The 21,383-nt window shown below is 41.4% G+C and overlaps 1 protein-coding gene across 4 annotated transcripts in view; it reads right to left on the bottom strand.

Annotated features, from left to right (window-relative positions):
• PDE4B (phosphodiesterase 4B) overlaps positions 1–21,383 on the bottom strand; it is a 663,597-nt gene that overhangs the window by 40,123 nt on the left and 602,091 nt on the right. For 2 of the 4 annotated variants that reach the window (XM_069593925.1, XM_069593935.1), the window contains one exon: positions 4,834–4,946. In XM_069593925.1, coding sequence (XP_069450026.1) covers positions 4,834–4,946 — 113 coding nt within the window. Of the gene's footprint in view, positions 1–4,833; positions 4,947–9,602; positions 9,683–10,002; positions 10,087–21,383 lie in introns of those variants that run through there. The other 2 variants (XM_069593946.1, XM_069593956.1) reach the window with 2 other exon arrangements.

Raw genomic sequence — 21,383 nt, 5'->3', positions numbered from 1 at the left:
GCAGCCTCTTCACCCCCAGAGCAGAGCTGGACGAAGACTAGGCTAGGCTCTCTATGAGCGCAGGGTCCAGGAAGAAGACTCCTTCTGCCCCAAGAGGGGCACTCTTCTAATCATGTCATTTGATTTGGGGCAAAGTGGAATTAATCCCTTTCAATAAATGGTCATTGGCCTATCATCTTCCTAACAGAGGTGTGAGATGAATTTGTTGACCAATAAGGTCTATTCTTTTTCTGTTCTGCTAAATCCAAGATTTCCCATCTTTATTGAATATACAAGTGGATAGAGAATGACTCACCAACTGTAAGGAAATCAACCTATCATGGTCATATTTCAGTGACATGCATCTTGGGTCCCAGGAGGCTCCAGGCTGGTAGAACTCTATGACTTTATTCCCTCCCACCCAAGGGCACAGGCGATTAGTTGGCTTCACATTTGGTGCTACAGTACGGCCACACCTGAAGAAGCAGAAAAATAAACCTGCATAGCCAAGAGGACTCATTCCCCCTGTGATGCTGTCTGTAGAAGACTTTCTGGTGCCCTTAGAGAAAAAGGTCCCTCTATCTCCCTTTGCCATCTTACAGACTTCCTTAGCAAATATTTACTGAAAGGCTGGGTCCCCATGCTCCATTGTAAAGAAGTACTGATACTATTCAGGTCTCTTTATAAAAGCAGAACCTCCATTTTCATAGATAAGGCTCAAATCTTGTACTACACATAAAATAGCCCCAGAGCAAAGCTAGTTGAGAAAAAGAAAGGTAATGGGGGACTTTGGGGGAAAGTTAGATCAGCGACCAACTGCTTGAACATAGCTCCTTAGTGCATATCACAGTCTGTTCATCTTTTGAAAAACATTCAACATGTTGGGTACAAATGACCCCTTTGACGTTTTTCACCTGAAAATTTTAGAGAAGAAACTCTGCTTCTCAGTCAAATCTCCCCCTTCTCTGCCGGTCACAATGCCGCCTCACTGGGACTGTTCTGTGTCGGTCCTTCCTCAGCCACTGTTGTTGTAACTCTGTACTTTTCTGCCTGCGTATGTCAGTCAGGAAGGAGACAGGAAATTCTAGTCACCCTCACAGCAGCTGCGCCATTCCTCCTCTCCTCCTCCAATGACGTCGGTTGGCTTTGGTGACACGAGGTCAGGAACTGAGCCACAGTGAAGGTCAGGAAGATAGGTCAGTGTTTATGCTGTTGTTGGGCTGGAGATCCTGCTGAGGTTATTTGCTTTCTTCCTTTCTATACTGTTTCTCTTTCCGTTCCTCTTTTTCTAATGTGGAGCCCAAGCATCCTGTTTTCAAAACATCTGACTGTTTTGCCACTGAGGCATTTCACTGAAGTGCAAGACAATTCTAATTCAAGAGGTGATAAAAGTTAAAACAAAAATTAATGAATACATGTATGCAGGCAAGCTGTGGTTATAGAAAACAGCTCTCACACATCTAGCTGAACTTGGGCTGCTGGTAGAAGTTCACTAGACATTCTTCTCATCTTGAAAGACAATGTCTGCCTCGTAAACCTCCTGCTTAATCTATTCCATCTTGTAATTCTTGGGGGGAAAATAATCTACAATACTGAGCCACCTGACTGCATCTTTCTCTGTAATTCTGGAATTCCATTTGGCCTAAAGGATGAGGGAAATTTGAGCTAAGGAGAAGTCATAGAAACAGTTTCTTATCTAACTCTCTGAGCTCTGAAGTTCACTTGGGACAGTTGCAATATTTGAGTCACAGCTTTCTTCAAAAAGGTTAAGAAAAAACAATAAACAAATACATCCCAAGCCAGATAAACTGAATATAGACTACTTGCTTTTCCTCTCCTAGATGCAGTTAATATTCTACGATTTGCATATAGACTGGCACACATCTAATCTCCAAACACTAAAGCAAAACACCGGCTCTCCCATCACCACTTTTATGTAAGTTCAGAGGCTGCAAACAAAACTCAGCAGTCACTTAGCTGATCACAACTAGAGACACATATGTTTTTTTGCAAAGATGTAGTGGATGCTTCCTAGGTGGCAGACATGGTAGAGAGCCTGCCTGCCAATGCAGGAGACAAAAGAGATGCGGGTTCGATCCTTGGGTTGGGAAGATCCCCTGGAGAAGGGCATGGCAACCCACTCCAGTATTCTTGTCTGGAGAATCCCATGGACAGAGGAGCCTGCCACACAGAGTCGGATATGACTGAAGCCACTTAGCACACTTAGCAACAATGGATGCTATTAATAAATGATCACTTCTTGAACTTTTCCTACATATCAGGGGCCTTGCTAAGTGCTTCAGATGCATAATCTCAGTTTTCACAGCAACCTCAGCAACATAGGTACCACTTTTATCCCTGTTTTACAGAGAAGAAAACTAAGTCTTAGAGCAGTTAAGTAAGTTGGCCAAGGCCATGTAGCTACCAAATGACAGAAACAGGATTTCAACCATAATCTTTTGACTCCAAAGCCCATGCTTTTCACATACTTCCAGTGTAGAATATCTACACACTTACTTCCAAGTCTGTAACTCAGAGATTTGCCACAGCATCTTTATTTACTGAGAGTAAGCCAAAGAGGACCAAACAAGACTACATCACGATGATGATAATTTTAAACAGCAGTTCAGATGAAATACTCAAATAATTATGGTAATATTTAAAATTGAATATGGAATTTTAATTTTGCCAGAGATAATTCGGTTCCCCCTAAACTGGTATAAATCAAGTTCCTTTTGGTGGCCATAAAAATATTCTCATTATATTACATTATATGTGCTATGACTTAAGCTTCACCTGAGGTGATTATCTGAATAATCAAGACTTTGGGGTAAGTGGCTAAGTAAAAAGAGAGAGATCTTTGTAAAAACTGAAATTGACTTCTGCTGTCAGCTGGGCATTATTCATCACAGGGTAATTGCTTTGCCCTATAACCTCTCCAATGTAGCTCTAGAAACAGGTAAAGCTGCATGCCTTCTACTTAAGCTAACTGTGTCAACATTAAGGTTTAGCCCTTTCTTTAGGGTTAGGTCTATTCAACTTTCATTGCTTCCTGCACATGACACCATAAAGAGAAGCGGAAGCCCGAAGCATTTAGAATTCTCACTAGGACCTACCTGGTCCCTGGTGTCAGTGTCTCATGAACTATACATTGAATATGAAATTATTTATAATAAGTTTGCAAGACACACAATGTCTAATTTTAACACTCCATACACTAAACTGGTTAGAATACATAAGGCATCTACATTCAAAATAAAAACGAATGGCAATTTGCAGTTTTTCAATGAGTAATCTTTTTCTGCCTCTAAAGCTAGGTGTCTACTTTATCTTAGTGACCCCAGTAGAAAGTTCAAGGTATCCTTTATGGTGAAACTTGCTAAAAAACAAAAAAAACTACCCCTAAACACTGAATCTACATCTTGCATACGTATCAACGGTCACAAAATGCAAAGAACAGAGACTCTGTGAATTCTTCAAAGGGGGCTAGAGCCTGTGTGAGAATCATTCTGTGTACATGGACTCCAGTGTGGTTTGGAGAAGTGACACAGTTAAGCTCTTCTCATGGGGAAGCAGTTGGTAGAGATTTACAACAGCCTGGAAAAACCCAGAATTTAGCTTCAATTGAGAAATTCAGAGAAAAGTCAATAAATAGTTAAGCCTCAACCTTTTTTTTTTTCCAGCTTGAATCTGAACTAGACTTTGAGAGAGACTTTTTTTTTTTGCCCTTTCATTAACCAATAAACAAGAGTAAGAAAAGTCCACTCTCTGTGCTCCCCTACTAAACTTTGGGATGTGATGCTTCCTCTGCTCAGATCCTTTGAGCAGGAGCCAGCAAGTCTTGATAGGAAGGCAATCCTTTTAACCCCAGGAAAAAGGGAGGAGGGACACACATTCAGGGCTGGAAAGCACATTTGGCAGGTGTGAAGCAGTCTCTTCCCATCCCCAGAACTCTTAAGACAAAAGATAATACCTCAGGCTAGGATGACTGGGGATTTTGAAATGTGTATTTATGAGGGTGCAGTGTTAAGATTTCAATTAAAATAATAGATACATACACATACGTTCATATGTATATGTGTATAATTAACATTCTGTGAGAGAAAAATACAAACAAAAAGCAACAACTCTCACTTCATAAATTAGCACTCTAAATCCAGGCATCACTTAAACAAATGATATAATGGTAGATAATTAAAGCTCCCCAAAACTAAGTTTTGTCTGGGCATTGTACATAAAACCATTTCTTTGCAATATGAGTTGGACTTTATTTCAAATGATTCCATTATGCAAAGCAGCAAACTTTAAAAAAGTAATTTTCTTTTTTGGAGACAAATTATATTGCTTCTTTTTTCAATCTTAGGTCATACCAGCATCGGAAAAGAAAGGTTTGAGAATCCCAGAATGTCCTTCTGAGAATTTCAGAATTTAGGAAACTTCAGGGCAAATCATTCTTGCCATTGCTATACAGAGGTCACAGTATTTTCTTGTTCAAAAAACATATATAACACTTGATTGCAACACAACAGTTTCACCTATGAATTCATTCAGATATAAAACAAAAAAAATTTTTCACTTGTATAGTGATTTGTATACTTCATAAACACTTCTCACCTTAATTCCAAAAAACATCAGTAAGAAAAAGGTTTGGTTTCTGGGGATTTTACTGAGGATAATAGCTTGGGCTGAAGCATCAAGACAAGCAAAGTGTGGCATTTTAACACAGAATCATCGGAGGCAGATCAACAAAGCTGACAGTCGAGTCCCCATGCACCTCTGCAGCTGGCAGAGGCCAGGGGAGCCCACGGCTCGCAGCGCGGTCACACTTTCACGAATAAAACGGTCATCTCTTACCTTGTTAGATGCCATCTCACTGACAGAGCGGTAGGTCTGTATGGTCTCTAGCTGGTCTAAGCACCAGTCCAGTTCCTCTAGCGTTTCCATTGCTAATTTTTGATAAGATTCTTCTGCAAACAAACGCACAGACATGTAGTTAGGCTGGAGCGGCTGCAGACTGTCCATAGCCGAGTCACCGCTGCCGCCGCTGATCCCGGCGCTACTGAAGGTGGCCCCGTGCTCCTTCATTATTTGCGCGCCGACTCCTTCCTTTCAGCTCTCTCCACCAGGAGAACAAATCACCGTGGTGCTCTGCCCGGGATGGCTGGTGCCAAGTTTTCACCACCCCCCCGCCCCCGGGCTAGATGAGGTGTCTGCGATCTACCAAGAAACTTCCTCTGAGGAAGAAGGCGGGGAACCGGCTCTTAAAAGCTCATCTGCATACATGAGTCCTAAAACTAAGGGCAGAGGCAGTCAGTTTTCTCAGGCTTTCTGTGCCTTAGTCATCTCGGGATTCTTTAGGGTGCGTGATGTCATTTCTGAGTGTTTGCAATCTAGAGGAGAAATGAGGAAAGCGTTTTCTCATTTGGCTTTTCTTCTAAGTCAACCGTACAACCGAAAAGTGGAGGGGGAAACTGACAGTTACGTTGGAAGGCCTGTGCATTCATTCATTCCGGGAGAATGTGCAAATGTTGGAATAACTTTCAATTCAGCAGACACTGACCCACACAAGTGAGGGGAGAAGGCTAGTCCTCTGTTCTGAGTCTCCCTTTAAGTCGGGGTAAAATGAGGTCTCCCCGATAAGGCTTCAGTCTCAGAGACACTGTCTGAAGTTTTACGTGAACACATTTATTGGCCCTGGAGTCTAGGCAGTTCTTGTTATACTAAACAAAGCTAAAACTTCTCTTCTTCAAAACTCCCGGGATCACAGGGAAATTCTGAACCGGACTTTTAGGTGGAGCCAGATGTGACTGCAGCAGATTTTTTGATGAAGGCTGGGGGCTCAGATTTGTTATCATAGGAATCTAGGCTTTCTGTAAGTATTTCTCAGTGGTCTGTTAAAAAAAAAAATAGAGCATTCCTTTTAAGTTCATATTTTTGCTGGGTAATGAAACTCAAATTTTTAAGTGTTTGCAGTAAGTCATTCCATACCCAAAAGTTTGTGAGTCCAAGCTAACACTGAAGGCTACTGAGTTAAGAACCCTATCTTAATAAACACTGAAATTAATTTTATAAATGCTAGATGAACTAATGATGCTACAGAGAGCTATAAAAACTATTTGGGCTCTCCTGCATATGTGACTGATATTGAGGGGAACAACATCCTTTAAGTCTACAGAGCTTTCTGGAATGGAAGCACACAACAGACACCAATAAAATTAAACATCTCACATGAAATTCTATTATAAAGAAAAGACTCACATGTTCCTGTCATATTTAGAATACATTTTTTATATGTTCATACAGAACTCTCAGGGAGACCACATAGTTTATTATTATTATTTGAGTAATTTTATGTGTGTGATACTCACACTTAAAGCAGAAAGGGGAATAAACACAAGAGAGATTCCAAGAGGCTGGAACCACTTAGCACAGACGCACATTTCAAAGAAGAGGTGTTTTGTTTATCCCCCACATATGCTTACCCTTCAGGGAAACCAGGGGTTAAAATTCAATATCCTGTATGTCACACTTAAAAAGCCACAAAACCACTGGAGGTGACTTCCTCCTTTTTTTTTCCACACTCCTCAAAAATGTGCAGACCAGAATTGAGGTGTTTTTAGTAAAACTCATTTCAAGCCAGACTCACACATGCCTTCCCTCCTTTCTTCCTCAATTTTGCCATGCTGCTTCAACACAAAGCATCTCCTCATTGACTCTCTATAGTGTATCTGAAACACCCCCTCTTCTCTGTTTCCTTCCAGAAGAGCACTTCATCTAAGGAAGCTTTTCCTGAAGTGACAGAACTCTCCCATTCTCCCTCCAAACCTCTCATAAAAAAGTCCAACCACTTCCTAATTCCTCAGGCTTCACCACCCTGGTATCTTCCACGTCACAACCCGTGGTTCTCAGTAATTAAGATTAGACATTCACCAGGATGGTGGGGAGTGAGCAGCTTGTGAGGAGCATCTTGAATAGATGGATGTACAAAACGACTGTGGGTTGATATGTTATATTTCTCTTTCAGGAAGAGGAAAAAAGGGATCAGATCTCCACTCACAAAGAACAACAGTAAGGATAGCAGTGAAGCCCTGAAGAAAGGGGAAAACTCTTTAATGATCTATCAGTTAAGTGCCACCACCACAACTCATTTCTTGTCTATTATACAGAAAGAGCACACACGTGTTCCTAGAGTTGGGACAAGAGCAAGATGCCAGGGACTCCCCTGGTAGTCCAGTGGCTAAGACGCCATGCTCCCAATACAGGGGGCCCCGGTTCAATCCCTGGTCAGGGAACGAGATCTCACATGCTGCAACTAAAGATCCTGGGTGCTGCAACTAAGACCCAGCACAGCCAAATAAATAAAAATAAATATTTAAAAAAATTAGTGAGGTGCCAGTGACTGGCCAATGAATATGGCAGGATCTTACTCCACTGCTTTCTCTTATTCTGGTCATTCACAATATTTTCTGGGTAAAAAGTGAAATTCTGAAGTAAATGAAAATTTGCTCCTCCCCAGATTCTTCATCCATTGTCAAGGCTTTCCTTATGCCCTCTTTGAGAGCCTTCTTATCACAGTAACTAAGGCAGGAGGCACAGATGTCAGAGTGGCTTAAGGATGGGGGCATCACAGCCCAGCTACCTATTGGTACAACCAGAGGAAAGGATCAGTGCAGCTCAGGCTGGCCTCCACACTACAACTCTGTGGCTCCAGCACCAAATCTCATGCTTGGTACCTAGTAGACTCCCAGTAGATACTCAGAGGAATGGAAACAAAAGTGCCTGCCCAAGAAGCATGCAAATACTTGGGTATCTGGAGGCTGAGGATACATCTGGAGCACTGAGGAAAGAGCACCAGCTTTGGAGTGAACCTCAGGCATTTTGACTTTCTCTCTTACCACTTACTGCATGATCCTGGAACTCTATTTCCTACATCTTCAAATAAGGAGAATATCTATCTCATAAAGTTATAAAGGGGCTAAATGAGATAAAGTATATAAAATATCTCCATGATGTGTGTGTGTATATGTTAGTTACTCAGTCATGTCCAATTCTCTGTGGTCCTATGGACTGTAGCCTGCCAGGTTCCTCTGTCCATGGGATTCTCTAGGCAAGAATATTGGAGTGGGTAGACATTCCCTTGTTCAGGGGATCTTCCTGAACCAGGGATCGAACCCCGGTATCTTGCATTGCAGGCAGATTCTTTACCATCTGAGCCACCAGGGAAGCCCCATCTCAGGATAACCAGTTCTTAGTAGGTAATCAGTACACAGAAGTATAATTATTAGTGACAATAAAAGGAACTCCCCAAACCTGGTTTGTGAGGGTGGGGAGGAAAGAGAAGAGAGATAGAAGAATTGCATATTCAATCAGAGGTTTTATAGTTGGAATCAGTTCCATAATTGGCTGGGGTCAGTGAAAAATGGAATCACGATCCCTTGTTCAAAAAGCAGGAAAAAGTGCTGTGAAAGGTCTTAAAATGTGCAGTTACTTTCTTTTTTTCTGAAGTTGCTGTCTCTCAGCCTTTTGTGGAGGTATTGTTATTTTTTTTAAGTAAACTGCTTATTATAAAATAGTTCTAGATTTACAGAAATGTTGCAGAGATAATAGAGAGTTTGCATCTACCTCATATCCAGGGTTCCCTATAGTTAATATCTTAAAATGGCACAATTGTCACAGTTAATGAATGGTGCAATGTGTTTCATTTACTCTTTAAAATCATGTTACTTCAGGCAGAGGGATACCAGGAGGAGAGTGCAGACCCCTGCAGGACCCCAGAGACCCTGCAGCCTCTGACTTAGGGCACATGTACAACTTACCAGTTGCTGGAGGGCACCTACCTGCCAACTTCCAAACTGTGTTTCATGCCCCAGGCCTGGGCAGGCTCTGGGGAAGTCAGACATTCCCCCTTGCCATGGTGCCAATGCCCCAAGCCCCAGAAAACAGGTTACAACCTCTGCACAAGGATGCACTAGATACCTTGGTTGGGGTGGACAAGAGGATCAAGACATGGCCCCTGTCTACTGTGGTACCGCCATGCTAGCCCAGGGCAGGGACGGCTGCTCCCACGTCCCACCTAAGACTTTGCAAGGCATCCATGTCCAACTCAAACCCTCTCTGCACTTGGACCCAGGCCCTCACTGGGAGTGGACAGCAGCAGTGGTCCTGGGACGAGGGAGGGGGAAGGGTGCTGGAGGAGCCCCAGGGTGACAAGGATCAGGGAAATGGGTGCTGAGAATACCTCCAGGGGAGACAGGCAGGTGGCAGGAGGTAGGTCACAGCATGAGCTGATGCTCCAAGTCACCAGGATCTATGCTCCATTTTCCTAACAGACTTTACTTAAAAAACAGATCAAAGATAAAACCATCGCAAGTTTCAAGATTGACTATAAGGTCTTTGTGAATGAGGAGCCCTGTGCAGCTGTGCAAGTCACGTGCCCACAAAGCTGGTTATGTTCCTTTTCTTACAAAAATGACTCTGGGAAGGAAGGATGCTTAGCACCTCAGAAACAAGTCTCAAGAGGATAAGAGCAGATAATGGGACTATGTATGGTCATGGGGTGACCCTACTTGTCAAGAGTTTTCAGAGGGAAGAAGGAGCTGGGAGAACCTCCTTTCTATGTTTACCTTCTTTTCCTCTTTCACTTCAGCAAGAATGACAAAAGATTTACTTCCTTCTGTGGGTCTGACAAGTACTGCATTTGATGCTGAGAAACAGGAAGAAAGGATGAATGAATAATTATAATTAATATTAATCTGATAATTATACATGGCATTCATAAAGCTCTTTCCTCAAAGGAGCGCCAGGACACAACCCATTAATCCTTGCAACATCTCTGTGCGATAAACACTGAAGAGGTATGACTTATCTCTAATGCACCTTAAGGCACAACCTAAATCACAGGCTAAATTAACCGAGCAAGATTTCTGGGGTAAGACCATATCTTGGTCAATAAAACAGAGGATTCACTACAGGGCTGGAAATCCATGCATTCCTGAAATTGCTGTGTTTAAAGTGGCATCTTACCCTTGGGTCTTTTCTATTTCAAATCGTGTAACTGCTTTCCTGAATGTGGTCATTTCTCGAGTTTCCTCTTCCCTTTTCTGATCCACCTAACACAGCTATTAGCAAAAATATTTACTGTTCAATATTTACTCAGAAGACTGGCTTGGTTCTGGTCCCGCCTCTTATTTCTGTGGGTAACCTCAGGCAAGTTACCTAAGTTTGCTGAGACTACATTTCTCTATCTGCAAAGTGAACATATGAAGAATACTTATACTGTTCTCACAGGGAAGCTAAAATAGGAGAATTCACACAAAACCAGACTTTACCTTTAAGTTTAATGCACATTTTATAAATATCACATTTATTATTATAGCAAGGATATAGGTACATTGGAGACAACTAGAAAATTATAGAGAAGCAAAATATTTGAAATGATAAAATGTCACCTTTGACCAAGCAGAGATCACTATTGTTATCCCCCTGTGTATGTCCTTTCATGTATGCATGTATATAGTCAAAAATAGACAACACTTGGAATTTCCCAGTGGTCCAGTTGTTAGGCCTCCATGCTTTCAATGCCAAGGGCCCGGGGTTTGCTCCCTGGTTGGGAAACTAAGATCCCACAAGCCATGCATCCTGGCCAAAAAAAAGAAAGGAAAATAGGCAACATTGTACAAACTGTTGGGTAACGCTCTTCTTTTTTAGTCAATGACCTCCCCTCTTCTACTTTAATAATTTTCCAGCTCAGCTAATATTTAGCTCATATTTCAGTATCCTAGTTTTTTTCATGCAAATTCAGTAGAACATGTGTGCGTATGTCTATGTGTGCTGGAAGAGAGGTATTGGATGAGAGAGATGCAGAGAAGGGCAGAAGGAAAGGGCAATGAGAAACCTCAGCCTGGCCACAAATAGCAAGCTGCTCAGAGCTGGAAAGCAGGGAACCAGATTTTGAGCAGTGATGAAGTCAATGGTCCAGCTGGTAACAGAGCTCAGATGCCCTAAAAGTTGGCCCCACACTCCGTGCAGGAAAGCAGGATCTTATTCCTGATCTCTGGGAAAAAATCAAGATGGGAGACCTTTACATAATTATATCATTTGGCTTAGAAGGCCTCAGAATGAGGGTTTCTCAATACAGATGAGAAAACTGGGTCTCAGAGAGGTCCCAAGTTCATACAATTAGCAGATGAAAGCATCACAATACACCCCCAATATAAATTTTCTATAAACTATATCTAAATGCAGTTTTTTATTGAGATATGATTGGCATACAAAAAAGCTGGGCATGTTTCATGTATACATCTTGATGAGTTTGAAGATAAATGAATACCTGTTAAACTATCACCATAAATAATCTCATAAACTTAACCATCACCTCTAAAAGTTTCCTCCCTCCTTCTTTGTGTATGTGTGTGTGTATAAGAACATTTAAAGAAGATCTATCTTAACTAATCTTTACATATATTATACAGCATGGTTAGCCATAGGTATCATGTTATATAGCAGGTCTCTAGGATTTTATTCACTTTGAGGACCTGAAACTATATACCTTTTGATCAACACCTCTCCAATTCCCCTTCACCTAGCCCCTGGTAACTACTACTCTCAGCTTCTATGAGTTTGAGTAATCCAGATTTCTGATATAAGGGATCATTCTAAATGCAATTTTAACACAGCTTTGTAAATATCAGAAACCAATCTGTCAAGATTCCCAGACTTTCTACCCCAACAGGGCATAGAAAAGAAACATAAATAACCTTTTGTTTCTCTTCCCTGGCAGCTCAGTTGGTAAAGAATCCACCTGCAATGCAGGAGACCCCAGTTCAATTCCTGGGTTCATTAACAATCCCTGGGGAAGGGATAGGCTACCCACTCCAGCATTCATGGGCTTCCCTTGTGGTTCAGCTGGTAAAGAATCTACCTGCAATGTGGGAGACCTAGGTTTGATCCCTGGGTTGGGAAGAGCCCCTGGAGAAGGGATAGGCTACCCACTCCAGTATTCTGGCCTAGAAAATTCCATGGATTGTATAGTCCATGGGGTCGCAAAGAGTTGGACAAGACTGAGCAACAGTTTTGTTTCTCTGCCTCACATAGTCAGAACTCTTCATTAGAGAAGGTGGTACTATTTTCAAAATTGTGTGGTGGTTAGATCAATCAGAACAATTGCCATAGGCAAAGACAGAGAGGAATCCGATGAATGTAAACGTTGAGTAAAAGAAACCAGAGGTTAAAAAGCATATAAAATGTGACGCAATTCATATAAAATTCCAAAGAAGCAAAAATGAATCTATGATGTTAGAAGTCAAGATAGTGGTTCCTTTGGAGGGTTAGCAACCAGGCAAGAACTGGAGGGGGACTTCCATGGGGCTGACAATGATATACTTCTTAGTCTAGATACTAATTACAAGAGTCTTTTCTCTTTATGAAAATTCCCTGATTTCTAGTGATTTGTATACTTCTCCCTGTCTTTCTTATGTTTTGTGTATGTATTCAACAGAGATACTCACTTAGGGAAACTCCAGTTTAAAAAAAAGAAAAAAAAAAAAGAACAGGCTTTCTAAAAAGCTTGTTTCCTTTTATTTCGTTGAACCATAGCAATGGGTAGAAACAGAATTTGAGTAAATCACACACAGCTCAAAAGGATATTGGTTTTGACATTGCATAGACCAGGATGCTCTTACCAACTCAAAATTCAGTGGAACATGTTGATATTTGGCCCGACTGTCTACAGAGCCTGACTCTACAATTCACTTACTAGTGCTATGACCTAGCTGTGAGAATTAAGTGAAGCAAGGCATGCCAAGGCTTTGATATGAAGCTTAGTACCTGTCAAGAACGTTTTCCTCTACCCCAACTGCCCACAAGCCTCTGCCTTGTCCTGGCCGCTTTCCTGAGGGTGTGTGAGTACTCAGTCACTCACTTGTGTCTGACTCTTTGTGACCCCTTGGACTGCAGCCCGCCAGGTTCCTCTGTCCATGGAATTCTCCAGGCAAGAATACTGTAGTGGGCTCCCTTTTCTTCCTCCAGATGATCTTCCTGACCCAAGAATTGAACCTGGGTCTCCCCAATTGGCAGGTGGTTTCTTTACCAGTGAGCCACCTGGGAAGCCCGTTCCTGAGAGTAGATGGCCATATATTTGATAGGTGAGTTGGTAGAGTTTTGCTCTGGCCCAGGGGTTTAGTGGTAGGGGAAGACATAAAGTGGCCATGAAATCCTAAAGTCTGCCTCTAGATGCATGACCTTAGGTAGGAAACTGGTTCTTGATAGGTTAGAGCTTATTGGTTTTCACTTCTAAAATATAGAACTTGCCAAATTTGTCATTCTGCATTCACCCAATCCCGATTGACACACCAGATTAAAGGACACTTAGATGTCGAGAACTGTATAAGAAAGCCACTTGCTCATTCATTTATTCCACAAAATATGCACTGAATGTCTAGCACACCCAAGCCTCCTGCTGGGGCCACAGCAATGAAGAAGAGGTGTTCATTGCACACTTTTCCATCTTCAAAACTGTCATTCTGTAAAACTGGGTGCCTTATCATCTTCCTTCTCTCCCTTGCTCCCTACCCCTAGCTTGTACTGCACCTTTGTGAAAATCAGAAAAACTTGCTGTCTCTTAGCAGACATAGCCCTTGAGCAGAAAGCTTGAAAAGTGAGGCAAGGGCTGTATTTCAGCTCCCTTCACCACCTGGCTGAGTACCTTTGATCAGTACCCAAACTACACAATGACCTTTTGCAATGATCCAGTGGCACATGGATGTAAGGGCAAGCTAGGATGAAGCTTGCCCTGGTCACAGCAAAGCCTGCACTTTCAACCTCAAAACAAAGTAAACCCTTGATGTTGAAAGGAAAGCATCCCGAGACCTCCACATTGCGAATATTATTAAATAACTGAAATAACATTAAGCAAGCCTCCGTAAAATAACAGTAAAATTAATTTGGTAGATTCATTGTTATCTTTAAATGCAGTTTTTGTATATAAAATTTCTAAAGCAAGGGCTCCCTTGGGAAAAAAATGTTAAAGGAGTCCTTGATGGAGAAAATCCTTCTTCTGATTCTTGGAAGTGAGACGTGTATATGAATTGGATTCTCTACATCCAGCTGATAACTAGCTTTTTCCATAAGATTCTAGCCCTGGAGATGTCTTTCCTAGATTCAAAGGGCTTTGAAGTTAGCAGATTTGTTTCACTCCTTGGTTCCTCCACAAAATACAATAAGTATTTGTTAAAATGTAAAAATATTTCACACATAGGGAAATGAGCCTCTTTTTTCTTTAAAACAATTTGGCTATAAGCCTATTTGTTTAGTGATCTTGGTTATGATGTTTGGTTTTTCCCCCTGACAATTAACAATAGCTTTTCTTTTCATTCAGTCCAAAGGTAGATATTTTCTTTTGATAACTCTTTGGTAAACGACCTGCACTTGTGTCCGAATGCAACTTTTCCAGAGGCTGTTGATTTAAACTTGAGTAAAACATTCTTAGAACAAACCCCAGGAACTGGAGAACACTCACACAGTGTTCTCACACAGTTCTTCCAAAGGCTGTCTGTGAGCCCCACATGGTCTTTCTTTAGGCAGGGCTTTGTTAGTGTGTCTTTATAAATATGAGGGACTTTGCAATTGCCCATGACAGGGATTTCACTCTGGGTGGATTCACGGAAGAAAAGGTTCACTGCCCTCAGGGAAATCACAGTGAAAAGTAGGTCATTTTGATGCTGATCTCCTTAGCAAACTCCTCTAAGACTATGAGTTAAAAAAAAGAACACCAGTCACAACTAGCTTTTGTATATACAAGTTGACAGTTTACCAAGTGCCTTCACTTGCAGATCTCATTTTTTCCTTGAAAAATAAATCCCATGAGATAGAAAGCATTATTATTATGACATAGATTTTCCATTATGCATGTGAAAAATCTGAGGCCTGGAGATGTTTAATAATCTGCTCAAAGTCATCTGATGAAAGACAGAGAGAGAGAGAGATGAGAGATGAAGAGGGAAGGAGAGAGAACAGAGAAAGGAAGGCAGCAGAAGGAGAACCTGAGTTCTCTGATTCTGAATTCCAGGATCTTTTTGGCTAAGTCATGAGGTCTGTCACAAATAAACAGCCCAACTTTCTCTTCTTTCACCCCAGGTAAGATTGCACAAGGAGAAACTGTCTCTGACGTGCCCGCCTTTGTTCCCTTTCAGTGTCTTTACCCTTGCCAAAGCCTGCTCTCCAGAAGGACTCTGACTTTGGCTTCACTTACCATTGAGAATCTGTACTCATTTATGTAACAACACATACCACCAATGTGAAAGGGTGCCCAAGGAACTTAATTATCTACCCATGTTAGTGTTAAAGGCAATGATACAAGAAAGCCTTCAGTCATGGAGGTCAGTTTGTGTCCAATTATTTTTCTAATACAAGAAATATATACAAGAAATATTTATGAAGAATATGTGCTCGTTCACTTTAGTTGCATCCTACTCTTTGCAACCCTATGGACCATAACCCACCATGCTCCTCTGTCCATGGGATTTCCCAGGCAAGAATACTGGAGTGGGTTGCCATGCGCTCCTGCATCTCCTGAACTGCAGGCAGATTTTTTTTTTTTTACTGCTGAGCCACCAGGGAAGCCCGTTATAAAGATTTTAGAGTAGAAGTTAAAAGCTGGTCTCTGGAATTAGACAGTCTGGGTTCATATTCCCTTGTTTAACCTTAGAGAAGTTACTTCTCTGTGCCTCAGTTTCCTCACCAATGTAATGAGAATAAGAATGATGTTTATACAATGGATTGTAGTCTTTAATTAATTAATTAATAAATGTAAAGTGCTTAAGACAGTCCATGGTATAAGTACCAGATAAATGTTGGCTATTGTTTGTTGAATATGAAATATTGTTTGTTGAACAAGTATTTACGTGAGTGGATTTTTTGAGCACTTATTATGTGGTAGAAGGAAATGGCAACCCTCTCCAGTATTCTTGCCTGGAGAATTCCATGGACAGAGGAGCCTGGTGGGTTACAGTCCATGGAATTGTAAAGAATCAGACATAACTGAGCAACTAACACTTTCTTTCTTTCATCATGTTATAGGCACAGCATGGAACTCTAAGGGTATAATGGTGAATTCTATAAACATAGTTTTTGCTTACTTGAAGCCTAGATTCTAGCAGGAAGAGACAATTTTACAAAAACTTATTGAATTGCAATTGGAAAGGGAGCTACTAAAATTTTTAGAGTGTTCTAAGAATTTATAACAAGGATCAGTTCAGTTCAGTTCAGTAGCTCAGTCGTGTCCGACTCTTTGTGACCCCATGAATCGCAGCACGCCAGGCCTCCCTGTCCATCACCAACTCCCGGAGTTCACTCCGACTCATGTCCATTGAGTCAGTGATGCCGCCCACCCATCTCATCCTCTGTCGTCCCCTTCTCCTCCTGCCCCCAATATCTCCCAGCATCAGAGTCTTTTCCAACGAGTCAACTCTTTACATGAGGTGGCCAAAGTACTGGATTTCAGCTTTAGCATCATTCCTTCCAAAGAAATCCAACGGCAAGAATAACAAGACTCAAAAGTCTGAGAAGTGGGATGTGATAGAAAGTTTAGGGAAGGTCTAACATACAAGATTTGATGGAATGAGAATTAGGTGCAAAGAGGAAGGAAGGCATTCCAGGCAGGAAAAACATCAGGGCATACTCCATGGACTGAGATCTGTCCATGTGGCAGGAACACACCGAGAGAAAAAGACTGATGTGAGTCTAGATCAGGTTCTACACAGCTACGGAAGGCCACAGAGAGAAACCTGGAATGGCCTAGCCAAATCTGCATGTAAAACATACCACTCACCATGAAACCTAGAGAATGAACTTGAAGATGAGAATAGCTGCAAAGAGGCTAGCTAAATAGTATTTAAAAGCTCAGGATATGGAAGAAGACAGCTAAGTTTACTTTCTGGCTCTGTCATTTGTTTCGTCAGCAGTGTGAACTTGGGTGAGTTAATTTTTCTGAGTTTTAATTTCCTCATTTCTAAAATTAGGGGACATATATCTTTCTGGTGGGGTGGTTATGAAGATTAAGTGAAGTAATTCACATTATAGCACTTAGAACAGTAACCAGCCTCGAAAGTATTCATGCCAGTTGCTAGTAGTAACTTATTTTATTGCCTTAACCTATGGAGAAGGAAATGGCAACCCACCCCAGTGTTCTTGCCTGGAGAATCCCAGGGATGGCGGAGCCTGGTGGGCTGCCATATATGGGGTCGCACAGAGTTGGACACGACTGAAGCGACTTAGCAGCAATAGGAGCATGCAGGAGATAGTGATGGTCAGAATTACAACGTAGCATTGCAGATGGAAAGAGGCAAGTGTATTTGAGATATTTATGAGCTGAAACTATATGATCCCTAGGATGGTAGTAATTGGTTGATGATCAAAACCCTCTGTTATCTCAGCTTTTCAGATCAGAATGTGATTTCTGTCAGTGTATTTTAACTTTATTTTTCTTATACTAGTCCAACTCACAAGAGTACAATGAGAAATCAGAGACCAATGAATTCATTTACAGAAAGCAATAATTTAAAGAAAGCTTTTCATACCCTCTGGTCATTACACATTCCTTGACATAAGAGACAACGTTCTAATCATAAGATTGCTTGGCAAACATGAAATCAGAGCAGGGGAGTTGAAATCACATCAGGCTGGATGGTTTAAATGTCTGCTTTACTCAAGCCTCATTCGCTTAGCTCAAGTGTTTCCATTGGCCTGATGTGCCCTTTCCAACTGTCCACCTGGCTAACTCTTATCATTTAGGATTCAGCCTAGAGTTATCTCTTCTACAAAGCTTCCCATATTTTCTGAGGTTGGATTAAGCTCCCTTCCTCTCAGCTCTCACAACTACCATGTCCAAGACTTTTATTTCCAACTGACCATGTCACTAGAATTCTTTCTCTCGGCTTATTTCACCCATGACTTCTTGAGAGCAAGGAATATATGTTTTTGACTGCTCTTTAATGCAGCACAGTATATGCTTACCTAGCAGAAGCTCAAAAGAACACTGCTTGAACTGCTGACTTGCCCCAAATATCAATAGATTGGATATCCACTGCCCAAAGGAATGGGGTCTTGCCTACTGAATAGTATTGGAGAAGTAATATCAGGAATTCTTGTTCTGGTTTCTTTTTTTACTAGTCTCCAAACAAACCACTTTCCTTTTGCGGATTTAGTCAATGTAACCACAGTGCATAGCTCCATTTCTTTTGCATGTATATTTTGATTAGATTTCCAGCTGGCTCATTTTAATATAAGGGGATATTCTGTCTGTCAAAGGGATCTCTGCAAAATCACATGCAGAATTTGTTATTTAACCCCAAAACAACAGCTGCAGGTGTCGGTGCAAAACTAGAATTCTAAATAGATTTTGACAATTGTTGTATGGAAGGTACAAATAAAGTTCAGAGGCAGCACAGATAGATCTTAAAAACATAGGGGAAAAGAAGATCAGGAGAGACTTGGAGGCCAGGTAAAGACGAATGGATGGAATTCTGAGAGTTGGAAAAACTGAGGTTAAGACAATGAACAGCATGAACAAAGGTATGAAATTAGAAACACGCCACACCATTCTGTTCTGTTTGGGAGAACAAGTATAATAGTCCTATTTGGTTAGAACCCTGGGTTTCAGCAAGGATGCCGAGTAGAATAGACTTGCAAAAGTATAATGGTCAGGGTGAGATCTTGGAGAGTTTTTTATACTAAACTAAGGAATCTGACTTTATTTGTCAGACAATGGGGAGCCATTGAAAACTGCTCAACAGAAGGATGGCACACAGTGGTTTATAAATATCTCAATACTGATGTCCAGTTGTGTAATGTTTTGCAGTTATATATCTTTTTCATCCGAACAATCTTTTTAAATCCTCATCATGCCTTTTGAGAGATGTATGGTCTATGTTTTAACAGGAAGAGACTGAAGTTTAGGGAGTTTAAATGTCTCACTGCAAGTCCTATAAGTAGTAAACACAGAGCCTAGGCCTTTTGCCCCAAGTTCCATGCTCTTGCTACTGCAGTGCAGCCTTTAAGATGAATTATTGAGCTGATAGATGTAAGTTGTAAGGATAGTAGGATGGAAAAGGAATAAGCACTTGATAAATTATTATTATCAGGGATTATTATTTGCAGAAAAGGCTAGTCGGTAAGAAGAAAAGAGATCGCAAGCCTACTACATACAGTCTTTTCTAGATAACAAAGAATTTTCAAGTGTGTTCATTTTCTTTTAGAAACAAAGTCATGGAAATTCTCTCCAGTTTTACAAATGGGATTATTGAGGCTCATCAAGGTGAGGGGACTTGCTTCAGAGTCTGGAATGTCTGCACTGTCTAGTATGGTAGTTACAAATTATGTATTGCTATTGAACTCTTAAAATGTGGCTAGGTCTGCTGGGAGGTGTGCTGCAGGTGTAACAAAGACATTGGATATCAAAGACTTTGTATAGAAAAGTCATGTAAAATATCTCCATAAAGTTTTATATTTGACATGTCAAGTTATCATATTTGGGATATATTGAATTCAGTAAAATATACTATTAAAATTAGTTGCACCTGTTTCTTTTTATGTGTTTACTAAGATTTTTTAAATTATCAATGAGCTTTGCATTATATATAACACCAATTGGATAGCACTGTTCTAGACCATAAAGCTATTGCCACTACTTGACTACTCCATGGCCAACATTCATTCCCATCCAAGTGCTCACTTTAGAAGAGGTTGTAATAAGAATAATGATTGTAGTTATTACTTATCCACTTCCAAAGTTTCTAAGCACTTTACATGCATGAACTGATTTAATCTTATCATAATTTCGTGACCTATTATTTTATATGTAATAGATCATTTTATTCTGCAGATAAGAAACAGAGAAATGCAGTAGCTCCCTGAGAACCACAGATTTAGTGGAGTCAGAATTCTGACTTAGTCTGCCTCTAAGGCTTCCCAGGTGCTATAGTGGTAAAGAATCTGCCTGGAGTGCAGGAGACACAAGAGAAACGTGTTTGATCCCTGAGTCAGGAAGATCCCCTGGAGGAGGAAACGGCAACCCGCTTCAGTACTCTTGCCTGGAAAATTCCATGGTCAGAGGAGTCTGGAGGGCTACAGTTGGAAAGAGTCAGACACGACTGAGTGCACACGTGCACACACACACACACACACATACACACACACATACACACACATACACACACACATACACACACACACACAGTCTTTCGGAAGGCTTTAGTGGCTGCCTCAGTTGGGTAAGTCCCAAGGAGACATTTGGATTGACTCACTTTATTTGTGACCTACTATAAATCAAGCTCGGAGAAGGCAATGGCAAACCACGCCAGTACTCTTGACTGGCAAATCCCATGGACGGAGGAGCCTGGTAGGCTGCAGTCCATGGGGTCGCTACGGGTCGGACCCGACTGAGCGACTTCACTTTCACTTTTCACTGTCATGCATTGGAGAAGGAAATGGCAACCCACTCCAGTGTTATTGCCTGGAGAATCCGAGGGATGGGGAAGCCTGGTGGGCTGCCGTCTCTGGGGTCGCACAGAGTTGGACACGACTGAAGCGACTTAGCAGCAGCAGCGTAAGTCAAGCTGCATGTAAGAGACTTTAAATATTATATTATTTAGTCTTTGCAACAACCCCATTAAATAGTTACTAGTCCTTTCGATAGGTGAGTAAACTGAGGCTTAATGAGACTGCACAATCTGCCCAAAGTCACACTAGGGACATGGTGGGACTCAGGTCGTAACCCAGCCTGAACCTAAAGTTGATACTCCATCACTAGGCCAGTTTGTGAAAGAGCTCCACCTGAATCTCCTTGGGGGTGCTCCCCAGGTGAAACCCCCTGAGGTATTGAAGCATTCTTTCTGGGGTAGGCTCTGGGAATTTGTTCTTAGAATTGCTTCAGGTGACCCCCATCACTGGTCACCTTTGGTGATAACCACCCTATCTGAATTTTTCTCTTTCCTGGGAGTCTCACCTCTCCAGTCTCTCCTGTGAGCTGATGAAAACTTAGGGGAAAAAAAGGAAAAGGAAACAAACAAAAACAGTATTTCCCTTAGGCTACTTCAGTGGGGCAGACTACTCATCTCCCTGGGTCTCTGCTTCTTTCAAATCTTATCATTGTCTGCCCTAAAAGGTGGGATGCAATGACTTAATTAAGCAGACATAAACATAGGCTTCAGAAATAAAACAACAAGTCCTCCTGAAGACATCCTTAGAAACATCTAAACAGTTCAGGGCTGTGTCTGAGATGAGAGAGGTGGGGATTTAGGAAGTGTAGAGGTGGGGAGGATGGGAGGAAGGAATGTAGTGGGAGACTCAGAGGCTCCCTAGGTGATTTATGGATTCTTGGATGATTCCATAAGAACCACTGGATGTGAATG

Source organism: Ovis canadensis, chromosome 1 (assembly GCF_042477335.2).
Source record: "Ovis canadensis isolate MfBH-ARS-UI-01 breed Bighorn chromosome 1, ARS-UI_OviCan_v2, whole genome shotgun sequence".
NCBI lineage: Eukaryota > Metazoa > Chordata > Mammalia > Artiodactyla > Bovidae > Ovis > Ovis canadensis.
This window is presented reverse-complemented; position numbering and strand designations above follow the sequence as displayed.